Source organism: Oryctolagus cuniculus, chromosome 6 (genome assembly GCF_964237555.1).
Source record: "Oryctolagus cuniculus chromosome 6, mOryCun1.1, whole genome shotgun sequence".
In the NCBI taxonomy this organism is placed as follows: Eukaryota; Metazoa; Chordata; class Mammalia; order Lagomorpha; family Leporidae; genus Oryctolagus; species Oryctolagus cuniculus.
Genome location: NC_091437.1, coordinates 1,948,190 through 1,972,253, shown reverse-complemented (window position 1 = coordinate 1,972,253; position 24,064 = coordinate 1,948,190). Strand labels below are relative to the sequence as shown.

At 52.2% G+C, this 24,064-nt stretch overlaps 2 protein-coding genes across 5 annotated transcripts in view; both read left to right on the top strand.

Annotated features, from left to right (window-relative positions):
• Positions 1 to 5,540, top strand: part of LOC108175951 (olfactory receptor 2T27) — a 31,426-nt gene extending 25,886 nt beyond the window's left edge. For 2 of the 3 annotated variants that reach the window (XM_017339186.3, XM_051841084.2), the window contains exon 3: positions 4,070 to 5,540. In XM_017339186.3, the coding sequence (XP_017194675.2) occupies positions 4,092 to 5,039 (948 nt within the window). In that variant the 5' untranslated portion in view covers positions 4,070 to 4,091 and the 3' untranslated portion in view covers positions 5,040 to 5,540. The other variant, XR_007917421.2, reaches the window with a different exon arrangement.
• Positions 5,541 to 12,155: 6,615 nt separating this feature from the next.
• Positions 12,156 to 21,502, top strand: LOC103345956 (ral-GDS-related protein). Of its 2 annotated transcripts, none has more exons than XM_070075765.1 (13): positions 12,156 to 12,598; positions 12,978 to 13,040; positions 14,341 to 14,534; positions 15,747 to 15,940; positions 16,077 to 16,345; positions 16,985 to 17,200; positions 17,532 to 17,635; positions 18,084 to 18,153; positions 19,405 to 19,479; positions 19,888 to 19,962; positions 20,495 to 20,524; positions 20,879 to 21,000; positions 21,219 to 21,502. In XM_070075765.1, exons 1-13 carry the CDS (start codon positions 12,461 to 12,463, stop codon positions 21,280 to 21,282), a joined length of 1,614 nt encoding a protein of 537 aa, XP_069931866.1. In that variant the 5' UTR covers positions 12,156 to 12,460; the 3' UTR covers positions 21,283 to 21,502. The 2 variants fall into 2 exon arrangements, with proteins under 2 accessions (XP_069931866.1, XP_051697038.2); XM_051841078.2 differs by having other exon boundaries at positions 12,161 to 12,598; positions 20,492 to 20,524.
• The last annotated feature ends 2,562 nt before the right edge of the window (positions 21,503 to 24,064 follow it).

Genomic DNA, 24,064 nt, shown 5'->3' with positions numbered 1-24,064 from the left:
GGTAAGAGATGGCACATGGACTCTGAATCAGCCTGTCTAGGTTCAAATCCAGATTCTGTACTTTTTACCCATTTCATCTTGGACAAGTGAGCAAACCTCTCTGCTGGGGTCCCTTATCTGTAAAATATGACATAGCAAACTGCCCATGAGGGTAATTACTAAGTGCAAGGTACTTAGAACTGTGACCTCTACTTAGCATGTATGTGTTACCCATTGCTGTTTCAAGTACGACCTATCTTACAGATTAACTTTTGTTCAGAAATATATCTTTTAGAAAAGATTTATTTATTTCAAAGGCAGAGTGACAGAGAGGTGGAGAGATCTTCCATCTGCTAGTTCATTCCCTAAATGGCCACAACAGTTGAAGCTCTGCCAGACTGAAGCCAAAAACCTGGAACTCTATCTGGGTGTCCCACATGGGTAGCAGGAGCCCAAGTACTTTGGCCGTCTTCAGCTGCCTTCCCAGGCACATTAGCAGGGAGCTGAATTGGAAGTGGAACAGCCAGGACTTGAATCAGCTCTTTGATATGGGATGCTGGCATTGTAAGTGACATCTTAACCTTCTGTGCTACTACACCAGTCCCCCAAAATATACCTTAAATGTAACAAATTAGTTATTCTCTAATGTTTAGATTTTAGTGAAAAATGGTGTAATGCTGGAATCATCTGGTTAAAGAGAACTGGAAGAACTGAAACTATACTATCCAAGTCTGATGGAGATCAGTCTCCCGGGAAGATGAAGCAGACCTGGTCAGGTGTCCACCCTGGGCAGGCTCACCAGGTCACCCACCAAGCTGGGAGGCCCCCGATGGGGATGCTCTGAGAGAACCAGGGATATTCTTACCCCACAGTTTACCCTCTAGGTTTGATGAGTACAAAGGCAAATGTAGCACCTCACTTATCATGTACCCTAGTGAGCAAATGAGATGGCACCCTTGGGATTCCCTGCAGGACCTGGGTCCCAGGGGTGGGGGGCTCCTTGTTGCTCCTTCACTCCCTCTTGCCCCCCCCCTTTCTGTTTCCCTTTCTGTGCTGCATAGTCTTGGGTGCTGGACACTCAGTCTTAGTACTGAGATTAAACACAAGAATAAGACAATGAAGTTTCTCCCAAGCAAGGGATGGGAAAAGAGATGAAGGAGGAGACGGTCATGGGTACCTATTACAGGGGCAGTGAGGCTGTGTGAGGGTCCAGGCGCAGACTGTGTTGATACTGAGTCCAGTACCTCATTTAGTCACTGCAAATGCTCATCCACCAAAAAAATCTGTGATTCTAAAACCGGTGAGTTTTTAAGACCAAAATTAGTTTCCTTTGCAATTTTGAAAGCATCCTCCATAAAGGATGTCTATGGCCTTCCCACATCAACATCTGAAAACAGATGCAATCCTTGAGGGAGTTACCCCTCCATTCCCTCTCTAGGGCGATGACGGCCTCCTGTGGGTCCTGAAGCCAAGGAGCAGAGAGCTTGAGGCTGTGCTGGGGAGGCGTCCTGCAGGCGCTGAGTAGACACCAGGGAGGACACCGAGACCAGCCCCCCGCACCCCCTATTCCGTGGCTGAGAAAGGGGTCAGCAGTGAAGTGCTGCATCTCCCCTCAGATCAGCTCTAGGGAGCCCCATGATCACACACAGGACTGTGGGAAAATCTTGGTGCTCATTCATGTGGTTCTGATGACCCAAGGGTTCATAGTACCCAGATGCATCCACTAGAAGTTTTATTTTTTCTTCTGGATATTCCACTATAATGTGGCGCATGAGTTCCAAACTCATGTGTTTTTATGGATTGGCAGAATAAAGAAAACCAAAAGTTGTGAGGCTGGAGGAGCAGTGGGAGAGTGAGGGAAAGGAAGCGCGCAGGGCCTCTTCACACGGAGTCAGGGTACACATTAAGATGAGCTGGCTAGATGTAACGTGTGAGCATAGGAGCACTGTCATATCTGGCCCTTAGCAGCTTAGTTGAGTGCCTGCTGTTGGAGAATTATCCATTTTCTCACTGAAATTAACAATATCTGGAAAGGCACTGTAGCTGAAGTGATTACTGTGGAGCATTATTCACCCTTATCTGGAAGAAAATATCCCTGAAATGACATTGGTGCAAATGAGCTGAAGCTTCCAATGCCCCAGGTTTCTCAGAGAGAAACCACTCACAGTCTAAGTGATAATGGAACTTACAAGTGCCATTCTCCCAGATGTAAGACACGGGCAAGGCTTCTCTGTCCCTCAGGTGTGTTTCATGACCCCCCCCCCCAGGTTTGTTATGGGTTTATGTGTTTTCTTAAGGCCTCCTCTCATCTAAATAATTAGTGATGTGGTCATCATGAGAATTATAAGTCAGGCTTATTTCTGTCCCTGTTGCTCAAAATTGCTTGGCACAGGAGACTTTTATTTCTGTTTCTGTGATTTTGGAGGCTGGGGGCAATAGATATTCTCCAACTGGAATACAGGCACAGTCTAATTTCTCATTTGCAGTTCATAGAAGCTGATTCAGTGGTTGTTCATGATTTTTTCTCATATGATTTATCATTTTTTATGACTATTTCCAAAGAAATGCACAACATTGGCTACTCAGGAAAATCACTGGCTGATGTGTCATGCTCTCGAGTTTCCATCAAAGGACAGGGATCATGGATTTATTTTATTGTAATTTATTGCACATTCATCTATGGTTCCTGCATGCGTAGACTTAAATCAGCCCATAGGGAGAAGTCCATATGTGAAAAGAATTCATGAATTTACCTAGTGCAGGTCTAGCCAGTGGCATATCCAAGGGCTACCTGTGATCTCAAACAATTGGTTGTAGTTTTATTTGTAGTCACAAGAAACCCATGAATCTCCATTGTTGGGGCTTAACAGACCACATTAAGTAGAGGACTGATGATTTAAACCATGAAATATCTGAAAATTCAGAATGAAATATATAAGCGTTGAGAAGATTGGTGAATAGGATCCTGTTGGCTGTCTTCAGTCCCTCCTTATTTGCCCAGTCTCGTGTTTGACTGTGAATGGAGTTTACTTCCCTACCATGTTGGAATGTGGATGACAGTGATAGGTCACGCTGAGCTCAGATCATCACAGGAATCACATGACTCTACTTGCTCCTTTTTGTGTTTCTTCTGGCCTCCCTGAGGATAGCAAGTCCCAGAGGTGGGCTTTTGGCCTAGTGATTAAGATGCTTGTTAAGGCTCTCAAGTCTCATATTGAGTAACTGGATTCAATTCCTAGTTCCAGCTCCTTTGATTCTACCTTCGGGCGAGTGCAGACCATGGGAGGCAGTGCTGATGGCCCATGTAGTTGGTCCCTGCCATGCATGTGGGAGACATGGATTGAGTTCATAGCTCCTGACTCCAGCCTGGTACCAGCCCTGGCCATTGCAGGCATTTGGGAAGTGAATCAGCAAATGACTTTCTCTCTCTGTCTCTGTTCTCAGTCTCTACCTCTCTCCCTTCCTCCCTCCCTCTCAAATACATATTAATAATTTCTTTAAAAGTAAAAAACAGGGACCAGCTCTGTGGTGCAGCAGGTTAACGCCCTGGCCTGAAGCGCCAGCATCCCACATGGGCACTGGTTCTAATCCCAGCTGCTCTTCTTCCAATCCAGCTCTCTGCTGTGGCCTGGGAAAGCAGTGGAAGATGGCCCAAATCTTTGTGCCCCTGCACCCACGTGGGAGACCCAGAAGAGGCTCCTGGTTCCTGGCGTTGGATCGACACAGCTCCAGCCATTGCGGCCAGTTGGGGAGTGAACCAGTGGATGGAGGACCTCTCTTTCTGCCTTTCCTAACTCTGTGTAACTCTTTCAAATAAATAAAAAGGCAAAGAACAAGCCCCAGGTACCTACTGATCCCAGAGTGAAAGATGTCTGAATTACACATGTACTTGTCTTGCAGCCTAAAATAAAATGTTCCATTTGACCTGCAGATGTGGGAGCAAGAAAATTAGTGTCTATTTTCAAAAGTCACTCAGATTCAAGGGGTTGTTGTTACATCAGATTAATTTAGTGACTGCTGACTGATAGAAACATTTGGAAAATTTTTATACAATTCCACTTGACTTTTCTTCTCATCTTCTTTTTGTTAGCTCAATCAGACCAGTCAAGGCAATGGAGAACGGAAATGAGACATTAATGGCAGATTTTATTCTCTTGGGACTCTTCCCCCAAATGAAATATGTCAGTGTCCTCATCCACATTATCATCTTGGTTTACCTGGCTTCATTCGCTGGGAACCTCATCCTGCTCCTCCTGATATGGATGGACCTGAAGCTCCATACCCCAATGTACTTTCTCCTCAGCCAGCTTTCTGTTGTAGACCTGGCCCTCATTAGCACCACTGTTCCAAAGATGGCAATAAACTTTTTCTCTGGAAGGAAGAACATCACACGTCTTGCTTGTGGAACCCAGTTATTTTTCTTCTTTACTCTTGGGGGTGCTGAGTGCATCTTGTTGACTTTCATGGCCTATGACCGTTATGTAGCTGTCTGTAAGCCCCTGAGATATGCAGTCATTATGAACCATGCAGTCTGTTTACAAATGGCTGTGGTGTCCTGGATAGGGGGCGTTCTAGCTTCCACAGCTCATACTTCTTACACTATGAGTCTGCCAATGTGTGGCTCCAGAGAGATCCACCATTTCTACTGTGAGATGCCAGGGATCATGAAGATCTCATGTGCAGACACTTCCACCTATGAACTGGTGGTCTTTGTGATGGGCATTGCATTTCTAGTTATCCCCTTTGGACTCATTATGTCTTCTTACACCCTCATTTTCCTCAGTGTCCTTCGTATGAAATCCCCCCAAGGTAGGAACAAGGCCTTGGCTACGTGCTCCTCCCATCTTCTGGTGGTGAGTCTTTACTTAGGACCATGTGTTTTCATGTATATGACACCGGGTTCATCCCACACCCCTGAGCAGGAGCAGGCTGTATCTGTATTTTGCACTGTCCTCACACCCATGCTAAACCCCCTTATCTACAGCCTGAGGAACAAGGATGTGGTAGGGGCTTTTCAGAGAGTTGTGGGGAAACATTTGATCTCTGAACAGAAGACATAAGTGCCAAGAAGATAAACAACTACATGGAGGACCAATAGGCAAAACTCCAGGAGCATCCACAATCCTATTTTCTGGCATGAGGAGCTCTGCTCCATTCCCTGTGAAAAAAATCACATGGTTTAATTCCATCGACAATGTTAAAAAGTTTTTAATGGAAATTTGTATTTAAAAATTTTTGATCAGAGTGGGCAAACTCAAAAGGCTTCCACAGCCTTGGTAACCCATGACAAGAGCCTAGGGTGATCACTGATGCCATACACAAGAGTGTCAATTGTTAAGTCAAACACAGGAGTCACTGTGCACTTACTCCCTATGTAGGATCTCTGTCCTTAATGTGTTGTACAATGTGAATTAATGCTATAACTAGTACTCAAACAGTACTTTATACTTTGTGTTTCTGTGTGGGTGCAAACTGTTGAACTCTTTACTTAAAATATACTAAATCGATCTTCTGTATATAAAGATAATTGAAAATGAATCTTGATGTGAATGGAATGGGAGAGGGAGCAGGAGATGGGAGGGTTGCAGGTGGGAGGGAAATTATGGGTGGGGGAGCCACTGTAATCTAAAAGCTGTACTTTGGAAATTTATATTTATTAAATAAAAGTTTAAAAAATTTAATAGACATATAAAATTTGTACATATTTATGAGGTACTGTGTGATATTTTGATACATGTGCCCAGTCAAGGTAAATATATCTATCTAGTCAAACAGCTAGTATATCTTCATGGTGAAAACATTAAAAAATTCTATCGTTTAGTTTTTCTTATAGAGTAAATTAGCTATCTATAGTTACCCTACAGTGCAATAGGATGAAATAGAATCCCAGAACTTCTTATTCCTGTTTGTCTGTCACTTTGTACCTGCTAACCAGCCTTTCCCCATCCCTCTCTCTTCCTTTTCCTCTCCAGTCTCTGATAACCACCATGATACTTTTAACTTCTATGAGATCACCTTTTTTTGTAAGAATCCACATGGTTGAGATTGTGTGAACTTGTATTTCTTTTTCTGTTTTCAGGATTTATTTATTTTTTGAAAGTCAAAGTTAGAGGGACACACACACACAGACGCACACACACAGATCTTCCATCTGCTAGTTTGGTTCCTAGTTGGTTGCAGCAGCTAATGCTGGACCAGCTGAAGCCAGGAAACAGGAGCTTCATCTAGGTCTTCCATGTTGATGGAAGGAACCCAAACATTGGGGCCATCTTCCTCTACCTTTTCCAGGCCATTAGCAGAGAGCTTGATGGGAAGTGGAACAGCTGGGTTACAAATCAGTGCCCACATGGGATGCCCGTGTTGCAGATGGTGGCTTTACCTATTAGGCCATGATGCTGGTCTCAGATACTTGTCTTTCTATTTCCTGGTTTATTTCACTTAACAAAATGACCTCAAGTTCCTCATGTTCCACTTATTTTGTTGAAAATGACAAAATGTCATTTTTAATGTCTGGGAAGTATTCCATTGTGGCTCTGAACCACATTTTCTTTGGCAGTGTATCAGTTGATGGATATTCAGGTTGTTTCTGTTTCTTGACTATTGTGAATGGTGCTTCAGTCATCAATAGTGTAGATATCTTTTCAACAAATTGATTTAAATTTTATTGGGTATACACTCAATAGTAGAGATGCAAATCTTACAGTAATTCTACTTTGAGTTTTCTGAACAACCTCCATGCTGTTGTCTACAATGGCCATATTAACTTACATTCCCACAACAGGGTGCAAGTGTTCCCTTTTCCTCAGGTTCTTGCCAACAATACTTGTTGCTAACCTAACTGGAGTGAGGTGATCTCTCCTTGTGGTTTTGATTTGCATTTGTTTACAAGTCAAATAAGTGATGTTGAGCGTTTTTCACATATCTGTGGGTCATTTGTATATATCTGCCTTTGAGAAATGTTGTTTTAATTGGCCTATTTTTAATTAGATTATTTGTTATTTTTGCTGTTTGAGTTTCTGACATAATCAGTTATTAACCCTTTGCCAGATATGTAGCTTACAAATATTTTTTCCATTCTATAGATTATCTTCACTCTTGATTATTTCCTTTGCTGTGCTGAAGTTCTTTTATATGATGAAATTCTACTTGTCTATTTTTGCTTTCTCTTCTATGCTCTGGTGTCTGATCCAGAAAATCCTTGCCCAGTCCAATGTTCTGAAGTCTTTACCCAGTCCAGTGTTCTGAAGTATAATGATGTGTGCAGGATCTGACATGGAGGAGTATGCTACCCTTCTTCTTCATGTCTCCTGTGTCCCTCTATTGATGCCTGTCCATCTGGTGTATTCCTCCCTTCTTCAAGGAATAGGTTTTAGTGGAAAAGAGCTTATGGTTCAGATGAAATACAATACATTACTTGGCTTGTTGCTTTGGTTTTTGTTTTAGGTGAACCCAGGAGCATAGTCTCTGAGTGATTTCTTTTTGTCTTAATGTCAGCTGTGCCTGTAAGTGACAGTGGAGTAGTCAGTGGCAGTTTGTAGGGCTATTAGTGTGGCTTTGTGATAAACAAGTTTCCCTTGGGTGTGCATCTTTGGCCCACAGAGGTCTCAATGTCAATTTCCCCGGTGAATGTGATAGCCAGGGCCTTGATCTTGGTGCTGAGGGGGACAAGGATGGGTGCCCCTTGGTCCTACGGCAAGCCTGAGTGATGCCAGGGCTTGTTGCACAATGGCTGTGGCTCTAGGACTGTGTGATACAGATGGACCCTTCCTTAGTTCCTGCTAGTCCAACTGGTGCTGTGGCTTATAGTACCGACAGTCCTAATCCTAGAACTAGAGGATGTGAACTGAACCCTGTCCCAGTCCTTCAGGGTGACTACAGGGCACACAGGAGCTTTTTACTCTGGAGCCCAGAGAGGTGGAATACAGGTAGGTTCTTTCCCATGTCCACCAGGTAGATTTCCAATGGCACCGAGAAATTTAGAATGAGTTGTTACAGTCCTGATGTTGCATGGTGTAGTGGGGTCATTATGCAGATCTTCCAGGTGGGAGTGGATTTTGCTTATGGGCTGCTTCTGGTGTTAGCTCTCATTAGCTTAGGGGAATCCTCCTAGTTTACACAGAGTGCATTAGCGTAGCTCTGGGGCTAATGCCCTACAGCTCCCACAGTTGCAGGATGCAGGGAACCTGTCCATTGCCCCACGTGTTTCTGTGATGCTGACTATGATGCTGGTAGGAGAATGGAGGTGCTGTGCGACTTTTCGCTGTCACGTATGGTGCTTTGTGGGAGTGGGAGAGGGGAAGGAAGCAGGGCAGCTTCCCCGCTGCAAGCCTGGCAGTTGCTGAGACCCCACTCAGCTCTCCAGGCTGAAGTGAAAGCCGGTGGGTGCGTGTGGAATTCCCTCTCAGGTAAAATGTGAGCATCAGGGTGCACGGCGATTTCTCCCAACCTTGACGTGGTAAGAAGGCAGCTCACAGCTGCAGCTGGCTGCACCGCATGGCTATAGGGGTCTCTGTCTCCTCTCCTCTTGTCCCACAGAGCCTGCATTTTTTATCGCTTATTCAAGAAATTTTCCCAGTAGTCAGACCCCTGGGAACGTATTTCTTCCTTTGTTCTTTTAGTTTCCCAGAGCAGTTTAAGTTAGAGTGGCTTCCCCTATTCAGCCATCTTCAGCACTGAACATATTGCCCACCCTCAAGTCCCTCTTAAGCCTCAATATTTGCTCTTTTCATGCTCCCAGATTTCTTGAAAATTTTGTTCATTCCTCTTGATTGTTTTTCTCCTCCAACTATATGGTGTTGTTCAAATAGTCAGTCTTGAAAAGGACTGATTCTTTCTTCCATTTGATCAATTCTGTTATTGATGCATTTTAAATTTTGCTTGGTATATTTTTCAGTTAAAGGATTTGTTTGATTTTGTTTAATCACTTCCATGTCTCTCATTTCTTTCTGTTAAAGTACTAAACCATTTTCTGTGTTGTCTTGAATTTCATTGAGTTTCCTTAAAACAACTATTCTGAAATTTTCAAGCAAACACTTGGAAATTTCAGTTCCCAGGCAGTTGTTCTCTGGGACCTTATTTTGCTCTTTAGGCGAGGTTGTGGTTCCTTGGACATTCCTGCTGTTTATTGGTGTATGGCATTGCCTGTACATTGAGGGATCTATTACAGTAGTCTGACTTTGTCCTTCCAGAAATTTTAAGCAGTCTGTTTTCTCTGAGCCTATGGACAGTTCTATGACATCAAATCCCAAGATGAGTTTTGCATTGGGTTTGCTGTTAATGTTTGTTTACTTTTTTAGTCCTACAATACTCAGGCCCAGATCTGTCCCAAATTTACAGCTGATATGTTGTTCAGAATGAACTTAAAAGTCCCTAAAATGGTGTAATCAATCCCCACAAGCCTCTTCCTGGTACTGGAGTAGGCTCAGACTTCTGGTCTTCTGTCCTCTAGTGCCATAATGCCAGATCATATCCTGAGCCCAGAGCCCACTGAAACGAGGGAAGCCAGGCTAGGACCTAAAGCCACCCTCTCTGCTCTGGTCTTTGTGCTGCTGAGGTGGACTCATGGCCTGATGCTGCTCCTACCCCACTAGTGATGCTGCATGAGGTATCAGAGTGGTCAGCAGGAGCCTCGGTGCTCCACTTGGCACTGAAACTGCTCTAGAGACTCTGTCTTCTGGCACTGGCCTGGGCACAGGGGCCATTAGGATCTGCTCACACTGGGTTTTCCTGGCCTGAATAACCAGTCCTGTGGTTCCTTGCTGATGGCCGCAGGCTGTAGGAGGGGAGGTAGGAGGCCACATCTGGGGCTCTGTGCAGTCTTGAAGATACCCAGCAGGCCCAGGTGAGGCCAACAGTGACACATGCTGATACAGGTCTACCCTACCTTACCCTACCCGCCTCATACTGGGGCAAGTCCCGAGACTCCATACACAAGCACTTGCGCAGAGATGGGAGCCATTAGAACCTTCCGTGTTGGGCTTTGCCAGCCGATGCAAGTTGTGCTATTTATGAAAGACTGTAAGAGGTTGATAAAGGCTTCTGCTTCACTATCCAGACTGGCACCCAGCTGAGCCATACCTGGGTCCCACAGTGGATGGGCCCTTGGGGTACTTGCCAGGCCTCCAAAGACTGGTGATGACAACATGCTGTAAGGAGTCCCTCCCCCTGGAGTGTAGGCCTCCACACAAGGCCTGGCAAGTCAGAGGCTTAGTCAATGAGGACTGGCCCGTGTGTAGATGCCTTTACCTATACCTGGTACTGGTCTTATGGGGGTGGGCTCTAGCTCTGAGCTCCACTGCAGGGTCCTGCACTCCCTCTGCTGCCCTACTGTGCACCTGATCTTAGCCAAAAGGCTGAGAAATGATCCTGCCCTACTCTGCAACAACCAGGGTCTTGCTGCAGTTCCAGCTGGCAGTTGGGGAAATGGTGGTGGAGTTGGCCTGGCTGTGGAGGTCCAAACACTCAGTCTGCAGGTGTGGGCTGCTGGACTCCACCCGAGTCTGAAGTTGGTGATGGTGACGGTGGGCCTGGCATGGGGATTCTGTCTCCTCTCTCCCTCCCCCAACCAAGAGCTGACTGTCCATACTGTACTACTTGGGGCCAGGGCAGGGGTGACATGGCACCTCTTTCTTCCTGCTTTCTTCAATGCAACTTTCCCAACTATTCTACTAAACCAGGCACTGTGTGGTCTCTATCCTAGCTTCCATAGTTGTGTGACGGCAACTTGCTCTGTGGATAGCTGTTCAAACTGTAGTCCTCGTGGAGGTGTTTGCTGGGGCACCTTAGTCAGCCACAATCTTTCTTCCAGCCTATCATATTAATTTATCCACAAGAAAAGCTGAAGAAATTTTAATCAGTTTCTAAATAGTTGTTTCAACATAGTGGAATTCAACTGTTTCTCCTTGACACCAGTGATAAGCGAAGCCAAATGCCCAAACTTCTCACTTCCTCCTGGGTAGAAGTTTCTCAGTGTCCCTTGAGGTGGGACTCATTCAGTGTCATGGGTGGTTCAGGTGTTGTCACTTTGGAAGCACTGACTTGTCAGACAAAAGTGTGCCTGTGGTGGCAGTTACAGCGGTCCCAACATGGCGATGCTGTTTTCCCTTCTGGCCCTGGGTGGAGACGTCCCCAGTGATTCTCAGACAAGCAGTTACTTGCACAGCAGTGATACACAGTGGAGGGAGCCTTCCTCCTGTAATGAGGGTACCCAGTTCTGAGTACAATAGCAGGGCTGCTGTGGGTGAGAATGAAAACATTAGTTTTGTTACCAAGACTTTGACTTATTGTATTAGAGATGGGGCATGGAACCCAGCATGATGAAGTTGGTCTAGGGAAAAGAGTTTAGCCTATGAAGCAGAGAAAACCCCTTGGACAAAAGTAACCCCTGGCCTGGTCCATGACTTCTATGATTCTCCAGACTTCAGGGTGAATGAGGAAGGACTACAAAATTTCCAAATGTTTTAGGGACCTGGAGAAGGAAGTATTTCACCTGAAACTGTGGGTATTGTAAACTCTGAGCCAAGTCCTTGCTATGACTCACTAGCATGGAGTAGATTTAACTCATTTATTTTGAGATTCTTTACTAAAAGGTCAAGAAATGAGACTTTTAAAGATGTATATGATCAATATTCTCTCTGCACTCATGTAAATAATCAGGCCAAGCTGAATGAGACTAGACCTGCTTTCAAGTGGAAGTGTCTTCCTGTTGGCATCTGTGGTGAAAATGGAGGCACCTGTGGGGGGGCATTTGTGTTTCAGTGGAAAACGACAGTGGACTTGTTCCTCGACTCTGGCCCTGGTTGCTGATGCTGAGCTTGTATTATCTGTCTGTGAGGTGGCCTGGTTCGGAGGCCTCACATGCAGATGACGGCTGATTCGCCATCAGTTTTGGAGGATGTCTTTCACGTGCGCTGTCTCAGGTCTCCTCGTGGAGTTCTCTGAAATGCCCAATGTCCAAACCAGAGACACTCAAACTGCAGACCAGGAAACATGCTTCAGGCCATCCTCTAAATCTCCTTGGCCGATGGGCCCCCCCGACTCAGGGATGGAGCTTCGAGTCTGTTGTAGACACTGCCCTTGGCTTTCCTCACTGACCTTAGCTTGGATCTTAGGGGCCTTCCTAAGAAGCAGGCTACTGTCTTTGGGAAATGATAGGAAAAGGAGGTTTAGATTCCAACTGAGTGCCCTTCAACCTGGGATCCTGACCCCATCCAGGTCTCCCAGGCACTGAGGGATGGGGCTGTGTTTGCAGAATTGTGCACAGTCAAGGGGATGACATCGGGGCAGGAGAGGAACAGTCAGCAGCCCAGAGGGCCTTGGGAGCTCTTCCTGCTGGAAGGGTCCATGTCCTGGACCTGGAGGAAGTGACCTCACTTCCTTGGTGACGGGCCACAACAGAACATGGAACTCTGGTAACCAGGCACCCACATTCTAGTGGTAGCCATTGCCAGCTCACTTGATAGGCAACGTTGCAGGGAGAACTATGTTCCCTTGCTGCTGCCCTTCAAGGCGAGGCTCTCGCAGAGCCAAAGCCCAGAATGAAGGTCTCTTCCAGCGTGTAACATGCTGGCTGAGCTCTCACTATGGACGCCTGTGGCCACGGGGGAGGAGGCAGCCACAGGTAACAGGGTTTAGCAGCCCCGGGAAGTCCCGTCCAGGGCCGGAGTCTCTGGTGACCCCGCAAGGGCTGTCTTCCTGTCCCCACGAAGGGAACAAGAGGAGGGGTCCTTCCTGCACAGCACCAGGATTCAGGTGTTGGAGGACGGCTGTGGTGTCATCTGTACCCATTCCAGGGATGGCGGATGGGAAAGTGGGTGTTGGGGGCCCTTTTGTCTACTCAGGGGTTACGCCTGAGTTCTCCTGTGTCCCCTGGAGTCCTCCTGGCTGGGGGTATACCCAGATGTCCCTACATATGTGACCTGGGGAGTGGAAATACTCACGGGGTGTCTCCTGTGGGACACTGACGCCTTCTGGCCTGGCTCCGGGCACTCTGTTTGCAGGGCTCCACGCTGGAGATCAGCAATGATTCCCATGAGGAACTCATCTTCTCAGGCAATGGACAGGTGTGTCAGGCCAACAGCCGTGGACAGTGCTGGGCTGGGCTGAGGGAGGGGCCTAGGGAGATACACAGGTGGGGACTCAAGATGACCAGGCTGGGCTGAGGACCAGAGCCTGGATATAGGCACCTCTGGGCCCCGCCCTGGTGTTTCCCTCCCGAGTGAATGACCCCAGTCTCGTTCCTAAGAGATCTCGCCCCTCTGCTGCCCACTGACAGCTGGGTTATGGCAACCCCATGTCGGGCCCTGGTGGGATTTTCAGGGGACAGGTTACTACTGGTTCCCTGGATACAAAGTCAAGAGCGTCCGTGTGTGGGACAGCACTGTTTTCCCACCCAGCCCGGGAATCCCGGGCAGGGGTCGGTTCCGCTGTGCTTCCAGACCTCCCCACAGCCCACGATGGAGAACCCAAACCCCACACACAGGGGTGAGGCTTAGACTCAGGAGAAAGCGAGACTACTCCATGCATGTGTCAGCAGTGTGTCTCTCGGTCTCAGCCCTGGAGCCCCCACCCGTCTCCATCCTGTTGCATGAGAAAGGACATTTGTCCTGCGGCTCAGCTGGGATAACATGCTCCTCCCCGGCTGCCCTGCTGCAGGTCACGACCTCAGAGAGCGCCCCTGGAAGCCTGGTCTGCTGGGCAGTCACAGCCCAGGGCCCACACGAGGGCGGCTCTCACACAGGAGTTTGCACACAGTGCTGGGGGCTGGATGTCCCTGTGTCTCCTGCTTGTACATGTCCATCTCTGTTCCCATGTTCTCGTGTTCTCCCATGCTTCTCTGTGTCCTTGTCCCCTCTCCTTATCAGCACGGCAGACCTGGGGCCCACACCATGGCCTGGCCTAACGTCCATCACCTCCTCAGGAGCACATGGCACATGCAACCACACTCAGGGACGCAGAGTCAGAGCGTCACCGTCGCTCTCACAGGAGCTAATGCCCTGCTGAGACAGAGGCCCAGACAGCACTTGCTGGGGAGAGGGGCTGAGGTGTCCCCTGGAGCAGCCACGGTCAGATCACCGTGCAGAAGGGCTGTGGCCGGGACACTGCCAGCTGCCATCTCTGCACTGCTGCTCCCAGCTGCTGGCCTCCCTGGGGGGGATACTCTGCCCTCCCCACTCTCCCTCACTGCTCTCTATGTGGCCAACAAAGTCACTCTGGGCCTTTCATTCCCAACCCCCAGGGATGTGAGGGGTCACCTGGTGCAGCTGGTTGCCCTCTGTGAGGGGGTCTTCCCCCAGCCCAGACTCCCGTGGTCGGGGGTCCCTGGAGCCGCCTCTGACTCCTGTCCCTGCTGGTCCCCCCTAGTTTGGAGGTGTGTCCACACTGCACCTGGTGGAGGTCTGTCCCCTGCGGAGCCTGCAGCCAGGCACCGGGGTGAAGCTGGAGGAGTCCCTGGTCCCGGCCTCCCCAGGAAGAACCATCGCTTACCTGTCCACTCTGTTGTGCTCACATGGTGACTTCAGCACTGTTCCGTATTTCCTGGACCAGATATTCCATAGGTGAGTGTCTGTGCCCTCCAGGAACACAGGGCCTCTGCTGCCCCCTAGCCGTGGCTCTCTGTGCCTATGTGCTCCTCTGAGAAGTGGGGTGGTGTGGGCGTGAGCCTCAGGGGTTGACAGGGACCATGTGACTGCAGACATGGCAGGGGCCTGGTGCCTGCTCTGTGGCCAGGGCTGCTGGCGCTGTGCTCATCCCTCTTCTTCTGGTCTCTGCACCCTCGGGACTCAATAGCCCACGGCCCTCGAGGTTTGGTATACCCCACAGAGAGCAGCCCTGCATTCCCATCTGTAAAGGAGGCCTCCCAACCCCAGGCCCTAATACAGATAGAGCAGGGCCCGGGCACTGGGTGTGGGGTCCAGGCCCCTCAGCTCTCAGACAAGGGTCCGTGTGTGGTTCATCCCCACAGCACGTGAATGTTAAACACTGGGCAGTCACTTTGCAGACACGTGTCACAGCTCAGTGAACAAAGCAGACAGCATTCCTGGGGCCTCTTGACCTGGGAGGACCCAGACTCTCCTAGCTGAATGCCTGTTCAGGTCCTGTCCACAGGGTCAGAGGGGAGAGGATCGTCCTCCCATGGTCTTGCCAGGATGTCAGAGCCCAGGCCCCACTAGGACGTCACAGACTGTGGGTCCAGTTGGAGGCCTTCTGTCCCTGCAAACTGTGGGAGCGAAATGTGGGCTGTGGCTGGGGAGGGACAGGCAGGGTGTGGATCCCCCACTTCCTGTGACTCCTCTGAGAGTTCCAAGGCCCGGGGACTCCCCACAAAGGAAAGGAGAACAGAGCTGGGAATGGGGTCCCAGACCTGCAAAGGAGAGGGGAGGCTGGGGCGCAGAGTAGCCAGGGGTCCATGCCCAGCACAGGTGCTTCCGAGCTCCACCCACGCTTCCCGCCCCCACCCCAGGAGGCCCAGACCTACAGAGATCCTGAGAAACCTGCTCCTAAGTCTGCCTGGAGCCTCGGTGCTGAGCGCCGGGGGCCTTCCCCTCAGGAAAGAAGGTCACTGGGAGGCTGTCACCACGGGGTGTGCACCAGCCCTGTTGACCAGATCTCCCACGGCTGGGGCAGCCTGTGAGGGCTTGGGGGGTGGGGTCATGCTCTGAACAGGCTGAGGCATGCCCAGGGCCCCAGAACCACAGAGGAGCCCCAGGCAGTGCAGTGTGGCGGCCAAGGCCAGCCTCTGACCCCACTGCCCTCGCTTGTGTCCCCAGCAACATGGCTTCCTTCCTGGGACGCTGCAGAGACCTGTACGAGGCAGAACTCCATGGCAACACCAGCCTTCCACTGCTGAAGATGAAGGTGGGCTGCAAGCCTGTCAGCCTGCCTGGAGGAGACCTGGGGACCCAGGTGTACTTTCTGTATGCCCTGCCCGGACACGCCCAGCACCCTGAGGCCAAAGCAGATGGTGAGGGGCAGCGCAGTCTGCAGGTCTCTCAGGGGTGGTGTTTGGGGCTGGAATCCCCTTCCAGGCAGTGCGACCTCTCGGGGTTTGCAGAGGCCACTGGAAGGTGATTCACGTTGGCGACCCTTTCTTCTTCCAGCTCCTGCTCTGCATGCAGGGCCAGCACGCTTCCGCACACTGGCTCTGGAGCCAGCTGCAGCACCACTGGCTCAGCCAGGACCTGCTCCAGAGCCAGGGCCAGCTTCCCCATGGGGCCTGCCCCCATGCGCACAATCAGCACCAGGGCCAGCTCCACAGGCCTCCTCTGGCTGGGCTGGGACTGCAGAGGAGCTGCCTGGGGCGGAGATGGTTGACATCACCGCCTTCTCCCCCAGGAAGATGGCAGAACAGCTCACACTTCTGGATGCGGTGAGCAGCCGGCTCTGCTGGGCAGGGCCAGGACCACGGCGTCCCTGTGGCACCTGCCGTCCCACACAAGCCCTGGCCAAGTCCAGTGTTCTGAGTCAGCCCAGGCTTCATGTCTCAGCCCCAGTGTGACCCGGGCTCGTTTCTCATGTCCTAACCCACCTGTCCCCTGTGCACAGCAGAGATGGGACACACTCATGCCAGGTGCACAGAGCGACAGACAGAAAGCTGGGCACGGTGTGGCCCAGTGGTGGTGGAGGGCACTCACTGAGGTGCTGCCAGGCCCCAGTCCCTGCCGGTCTGCCCAGAATGCCTACCTGTCTCAGCACTGATCAGGCTTCAGAGTTGGACGGGGTCCCAGAGTAGACACGCAAACAGAGCCCTTGTTGTAGCTGCCACAGGGAGGTGCGTTGGGATGGGCACAAGGAGCACAGGGCTGATGGCGATGGGCTGAGGGATGGGGAGTTGGCCAGGATGCCTGGGAGAAAACACCTCTGTGTCTTCTCTCCAAGAATGCGCTCTGGGCCGTGGGGCTCTGGGCATCCTCAGGGGGCTGCTGCTCCCACCGCTGTGAGCCCCATGCACAGCCCCCATGCACTCTGAGTGGGGGTGGCTGTGCCCATGGGACACTCTCCTCCCCAGGAGCTGTTCCAGAAGGTCGTGCCCTTCCACTGCCTGGGCTCCGTCTGGACCAAGAGCAACAAGAGAGGCAAGGAACACCTGGCTTCCACTGTCCATGCCACCGTCCAGCAGTTCAACTGCGTGACAAATTGTGTAGTAACCACATGCTTGGGGGACCCCAGCATGAAGGCCACGGACAGGGGCCGTGTGGTGGAGCACTGGATCAAGGTGGCCAAGGTCAGCTGCGGGCGGCCAGGGCCCTCGCTCACTGCACTCTGGGAATGGCCACTTTGCTTTATCAGCCCTCGGGAGTACACCCTGTGGCTGAAGGCCCTGCACAGACCCTGGGCCCTTCCTGGCAGGGAGGGGCCTGACCTGACTCACTTCCCCCAGGGGTGCATGCTCACCTCCCACCTGAACCTCCGTGTGGGTTGAACCCAATCCTCTCCCTGTGAGGGTGGCCACAGTGCCCTCGTGCCTTCCTGTGGCTCCGTGGGCATCTGATGCAGCAGGGGGATGTCAGCCCAGGGGGATCAGGGACTTCTCCCTCATCCGCTCTGCTCTCCAGGAGTGCCAGACCCTCAGGAACGTTTCCTCGGCCCATGCCATCCTCACTGCTCTACAGACCTCCCCAATTTGTCGCCTGCAAGAGACGTGGGGAGAAGTCTCCAGGTGGGTGCCTTCTCCCACAGGAGCACCAGGGTGTACCTGGGACCCTAGGACTCACCACTAACCCCCATGACTCTGGGAGGGGCCAGACGTGGACTCTAAGGGGAGGCATGGGAATGGCACCTTTGAGACCCCTAGACCTTCTGCCTAATTTTTGCCGCAGGATTATATTTGCTTTGCTGTCAGGCACCAGTTCTTTAATGGTGCTCCTGGGCAGTACTGGAGCTCCCTGTGCAGGTGAACTTGAGGCAGAACAGTGTTGCTCAGTGGAGGGGAGGGACCAGGGGAACCACTTGAGCTCCCCTCCTGTCCCCTGGGCACCAGGGCTTAGGGAACTCAGTGGGAAACTCACCTGGGCCGTGTGCATCCTCCTTGCTCTCGAGCAAAGGGAGCTGCACTCACCACCTTCCCATCACACCGAGTAGCTCTTCCTGGTTTCCCATCTCCACAGGAATAGCTGCAAAAAATTTGAGCGCCTGTGTGAGAAGGACAATGGCTTGAGCAGAGATCGGCTCACCAAGGTAGGGAGGCTGGGAGGTGGGGCAAGTGTTTGGGGGGTAGGGTGAGGGGTGGGGTGAGGGACGGGGGCAGGGGTAGTATTGGCCAGCAGGACAGACTCTGTGCCCCTGACCCCACCCGGGCTGTGTGGCAGAGTGGCAGGAAGGGCTTCCCTCCTTCCACCAGGTGACCTCGGTTCCTCAGGAAGCCAGGCCCTGCCTGGGATCTGCCTGCCCAGGACCTGCATGGGGAAGGCTGCCCACCTGCACTGGGGAGGGGGGAACCGAACACGGGTGTCCCAGGGCCCGTGGTCGACGGCTGCCGAGCATCAGGTGCAGTGGGCCTATGAGAGACAGACGCACTTGTGACTGTGATGCCCGTCCTGCCCTGACCCACTGCCCATCACCTGCCTGAGGTCCTGGGATTCTCACCCTGCCCAGGGCAATGACATCATCTCCAGGTGGACGAGGGAAGCTACTGGGGCCTCCTCACGCATGCCCGGTGGCTCTGCCTGACCACATCTTAACGCCTTCCACCTAAGGGGGCAGCAAAGTGTGGCCACCCAGAACCTGTGCACTCAGAGATGATCCCTGGGGGCCACTCCCTGAGTGCAGGGGAGATGTGCAGCAGAAGCTGTGGTTCGTCCTCAACCCTGCTGGGGCTGGATGAGCATACAGTGGGGCTGGGTGGCCAGCACCTGTCAGCCAGGCCTCCTGAGACCACCTGGCCCTCTCCCTCCATGGCTGTGCCTGGCCAGGGACCAGGACACAGAGAGCCCTGATGGACTCCTGGCCAGGGGTGCAGCTGGAGTTGGGGTGAAGCAGTGGGGTGCCGGTCAGCTGGGGGCAGGGCAGGCTTTCCTGTGTGGCCCTGGGCTGGCCACTGCCCATGGCCTCTGATTTCTCAAGTAGAGGATGGGGCTGATGAGCCTGTTGTGCAGGGCTCACGGGGGTCGGTGAGGCACCAGGAAGGGTGATGCGTGGTGCAGGGCCTGGCCTTCCTCCCAGGGGACAGTGAGGAGGAGGAGGGCAGGCGTAGGATGCTGAGTCAGGACAGCTGTTGTAGGGGAGGGTGTACCCAGCACCCTCACCAGCCAAGGAGCAAACCCAGGGAGGCCCCTTGCTCAAGGTGCCCCCAGTGAGGGTGGGAGCCACAGCATCCAGACAGAGTGCACTTGGGGGAGGGGGTCAGACATGCAGTGCCCCAGCAGAGAGCCCAGGTGTGGGCAGGGGTGGTAAGGACAGGCCCTATGACCCTGACCTTGATCCTGGCAGAAGGGTGCCTTCAAGCTTGCTGCCCGGGAGAAGAATCCCCAGAGAGCGCAGATGAGGCTGTGGAAACAACAGAAGGTGCGTGCGCCCGGGCGAGGGGACTCCTCCGTCACACCGGGCCCGAGCCACAGGAGCAGGGCCTCCACCTCCAGCCCTCCCTGCAGTCCCCACACTGCCTCAGTGGCCTCCACCGGAGAGACCAGAGCCAGGGCCTGGGGCAGCTGGACTCTCAGTGCACTTGGGGCTGAGGTGGCGCTGGGGGCCACATGGCCTGTGTGCCCTTGGACATCCCAGCAGGAGTCCTAGGGGTGCCTGCTGTCCTGGGAGTAGCTGGGAGGATGGAGAATGGGGGAGGCTGCCAAGGTCCTGGATGGCTCCCAGGGGAGACATGAGCCAGAGTCCAGGAGCTGGGGTGGAGGGGTCTCTGGGGCCAGGGCTCGGGGGGCAGCTGAGAGCAGGTGCTCATCACCACCCCCTGTGGCACAGGGAGTCGTCCCCTTTCTTGGCACCTACCTGAAATACCTGGTGATGTTGGACACTGTGATGGGGGACTCTGTGCATGTGAGTGATCCTGGGGCAGGTGGGGTGGGCCGGGTCCCTGAGGCTTGGGGGCGGGGCGGGGTGGGGAGAGCCTGGACTGCGTTCTTAGCCTTCAGCGCTGCCCCCCCTTCTCCTGAACCTCACAGCCGTCCCTGGGGCTGGGGCTTCACTGCCTCTGCCCTGGGAGTGTCGGGGCCTCCAACCGGGTGCCCCTCCCTTTCCTGGAGGGACAAAGCTACACAAGGTCTTGGCTGAGCCTCCTTGGCCTCCCCTCGGGTAGGCTCCATGGGCAGGAGAGAAATTGGACCCAGCAAGGTCAGGAAGCACTGACATGGCCAAGCACCCTCGCCCATCCCAGCCTCTGTTTCCCTCCTGTCACCAGGCAGGGGAGAACAGCAGGTGCCTGAGCCTCAGCTGCCAGGTCCCCTCTCCAGAGCTCACCCAGATCCTTGTCCTTGCCTACCCACATCCCCTTGATGGCCTCATGAAGGGGAGGGTCAGGGCTGGGCCCAGCTGGGGGCGGTTCTGATGGACTCTGTCTGCCTTCCAGCAGGCTGATGTCAGCTTCCAGAAACTGAATAAGGTGAGCAGCTGTGGCCTCACTCAGGGCAGGAGGGCACTGGGGGTCACAGGTAGCCCCGGTCGGGACCCCCATGCATCACCCCTGCAGCTTTGCTCTATTAGGAGGGCTGGGTGCACATGAGGGGGAGACCCATCCCTAGGGTGGGTGCAAGAAGAGGACTGGAATCAAGGAGAAGCCCCTGGGGAGGGGCTGTTTGCACCCCCATCGGAGGCCAGGGTGGGGCCTGCATGGGCTGGAGGGGAGGAGGCCTCTTAAGAGGAAACACCCAGAACACCGCAGCCCCTCCCCTACCAGGTCCCCACAGCATTCCCAGCCCTGGCCCTGACAGTGTCCTGTGTGTCCCTCCATCCCCAGGAAATGAAAGTCCTGCAAGAAATCCAACTACTGCAGGTGGCAGCGAGCAAGTATTATTTTAAGCGTGATGAGGAGTTTGGCGTGTGGTTCCGGTCTGTGGAGTTTCTCACTGAGAAGGAGAGGTGAGTGATGGGCAGGAATCAGGTGAAGCCTAGTGTGGGGGTGGGGAGGGCTCTCCCTGCTGTGCAGCTGCAGGGAGCATCGTCCAGGCCCCCTGGTGGGCAGCAGGCCCTGTCCCATGGGCACTGCTGGCCCCAGGACTGCAGCTCCTGGACAGGCCCTGGGAGGGAGGCCTGAGCTGAGGCTCTTGGTGGACTCATGGCTGTGCTCTCTCCATTAGCTATGCCCTGTCCCGCCAGCTGGAGCCCCCCGTCAAGAAGCCCACAGAAGCCTCAAGGCCATGAACACCATCGTGATGCCCTCGTGACTGAGTGCTGGAACCTCAGGAGCAGATCTGAGCTCATTGTGAGCCTGGTGCCTGGGACAGTGGCCTCCCTGCTGTGAAGCTGAGGCCTGAGTTGTGTCAGTTTAGTTGCCCCTCTTATGTTTTCTCTTTTCCCCCATTTAACTATAGTCACTCTTAGTAACTCCCTATTAGAGTTTTATTAAAGTTAATATAAATATGTTGCACCATGAGTTTCATTCTTCCTCGTCATTGCTTCCCCATAACTGAGGTTGTGAGCGGTGTTCCATCCGTGCAAATGTGCTGCGGACATAGACCCCTCTTAGTTGCAGCTCCTGGAGATGCACCTCGCTGGTTGAGGTTCCCTGTGGTCCTTCTCCTAAGAGGATCTGGCAGATCATGTGATGCCTGGTGTAAAAACACTGCCTCACTCCTCCTGTACTTTCTGCCCTGGGTTTAGGACGTTGGGTCCAGTCTGGCCTGGCCTGGCTGTGGTGGGCATATGGGAGGTGAACCAACAAATGGAAGGTCTCTCTCTCTCTCAACTTGCCTTCTAAATAAATAAAAGAGGGGCTGGTGCTGTGACATAGTGGGTAAAGCTGGCACCTGCAGTGCTGGCATCGGGGGTGTGTTCAAGTCCTGGCTGCTCTCCTTCTGATCCAGTGTCTGCTTGGCCTGGGAAGGCAGTGGACAATAGCCCCAGTCCTTGGGTCCCTGCACCCATGTGGGAGACCTGGAAGAAACTCTGGCTTCTGGCATCCAATTAGCCCAGCTCCATCCATTGTGGCCATTTGGGAATGAACCAGCAAATGGAAGACCTCTCTCTCTCTCTGCCTCTACCTTTAGCTTTCAAACAAACAAATCTTTAAAAAATAAAGAAAAAAAAGTATTTTAGATGGAATGTAAAAATACTACCACAATGTCAAAATGATTTTCATGAAAGTTTGTTTTGATGTCTGTATCACTACGGGACACATTAATGGCTAGTATCCCTGAGACATCCAAATGAATGTGTTGCTTGCTTTTCATAGGAACAAGCCGTCTGTTTCTGGAAATAATGGACACACTAAGGGCTGGGCTTCATGGCAGCAGGTGCCCCTTCCTGACACTTGCTTTGTTCTCTCATTCTCCATCTTCTCTGTATTAACTTTTCTATGTCCCCACATTTTCACTGGAACTTGCATCTTCAACCTGCGAGGCGACAGCAGTGCTGCAGGGTCAGCACCTGTGCCTGTGGACAGCACATTTGTCTTCAAGTCCCCTCAGGCAGAGCTGTCTTAGGAAACGTTCCCGACACACCTGGGAGCCACCAGCTCTGCAGAAGCTAGGCACACCTGAGGGGAGTCCCAGGGCCTCAGGCACCAGCGCTGACACACAGTGGGGCCAACCGACACCTGACGCTTGCTGTAAATGATGTCGGAGGGCAGGGACTCTACCTGGCCTTTCTGATTCCAAAGGCTGACTTGAACTTGTCTTCTTGCACTTTGCTGTGTCTCACCTTTGCCACCGTTGAATAATTGCGTAAGCAGTCACCATCAGGCACATGGCAGTGTTTTCCGGTTGGGGCTCTGAGTGCTGGTATTTAAACTCTGGCACAGGTTTTGGTGACACGGCACAGATCTGTCAGGTATGTACATAGTGGAGGAGCTACAGCATAGAAGCTGCATCTCTGCACCCTGGGGGACACTGCCGGGTTCCTGGAACGCTTGTAGCATTGCACACCCACAGCACGAGCTCCCTTGCATGGCCGCGTCCCTGCCAAATGGTGCTGTCATTCCCATTGTGATTACCTGACTGCTCTATGCTTTCGGGCTCCATCTGAGTGTACCTGATTCCTAAAGAACTTGAACATTGTTGCAGGTGTTGGTCACTGAAGAACCTCTTTTATAGAGACATTAGGGGTGCGTGATGGGGTGCTGTGGGGTAGGCCGTTGCTTGGGACAGCTGCATGCCATATTGGTGTGCTACGCTGCTTCCCATCTGGCTCCCTGCTAGTGCAACCTGAGAGGTAACGGATGCTCGCTCAAGTGCTTGGGTCCCTGCCGCCCACACCGGAGATCTGGATGTATTCTGGGCTCCTGGCTCCTGCCTGGCCCAGCCCTAGTTGCTGCAAGCATATGGGGCCATCAGCAGATAGATCTCCCACTCACCTTGCCTTTCAAACAAATAATCAATTTAATTTATTTTAAACATTGTTGCTGGGGCTGGCATTTCAGCTTAGCAAGGAAAGCTGCCACACCTGCAGTGCCGGCATCCCATATGCGTGCTGGTTTCGATTCCCAGCTGCTCTACTTCCGGTCCAGGTCTCTGCTATGGCCTGAGGAAGCAGTAGAAGATGGCCCAAGTCCTGGGGCCCTGCACCCATGTGGGAGACCCAGAGGAAGCTTCTGGCTTTGGATCGATGCAGCTCCAGCCATTGAGGACAATTGGGGAGTGAACGAGCGGATGTAAGACCTCTCTCTCTCTATCTCTGTAACTCTGACTTTCAAGTAAATAAATCAATCTTTAAAAACTACACACATTGCTGCTTTTTATTTTTAGGTTTATTTTATTTGCTTGAAAGTTACAGAGAGAGTGAAAGAGATCTTCCATCCATTGGTTTACTCCCCAAATAGCCGCAGCAGCCAGTGCTGGGCCCGGCCAAAGCCAGGAGGATGGAACTGCACCCAGGTTTCCCACGTGGATGCTGGTGTTGCCAGCTGTGACTTTACTTGTTACGCCACAACTACCTCCCCCGCCCCTAAATAATCTGTCTACAGGCACCTCTTCAGCTGCCTCACAAA

Coding starts and splice junctions, on each gene's coding strand:
- LOC103345956 (XM_051841078.2), top strand. CDS start 12,461: ATGTTCCCTTGCTGCTGCCCTTCAAGGCGAGGCTCTCGCAGAGCCAAA. Junction 19,963..20,491: donor TGATGGGGGACTCTGTGCAT/GTGAGTGATCCT, acceptor TCTGCCTTCCAG/CAGGCTGATGTCAGCTTCCA. Junction 20,525..20,878: donor GCTTCCAGAAACTGAATAAG/GTGAGCAGCTGT, acceptor CTCCATCCCCAG/GAAATGAAAGTCCTGCAAGA.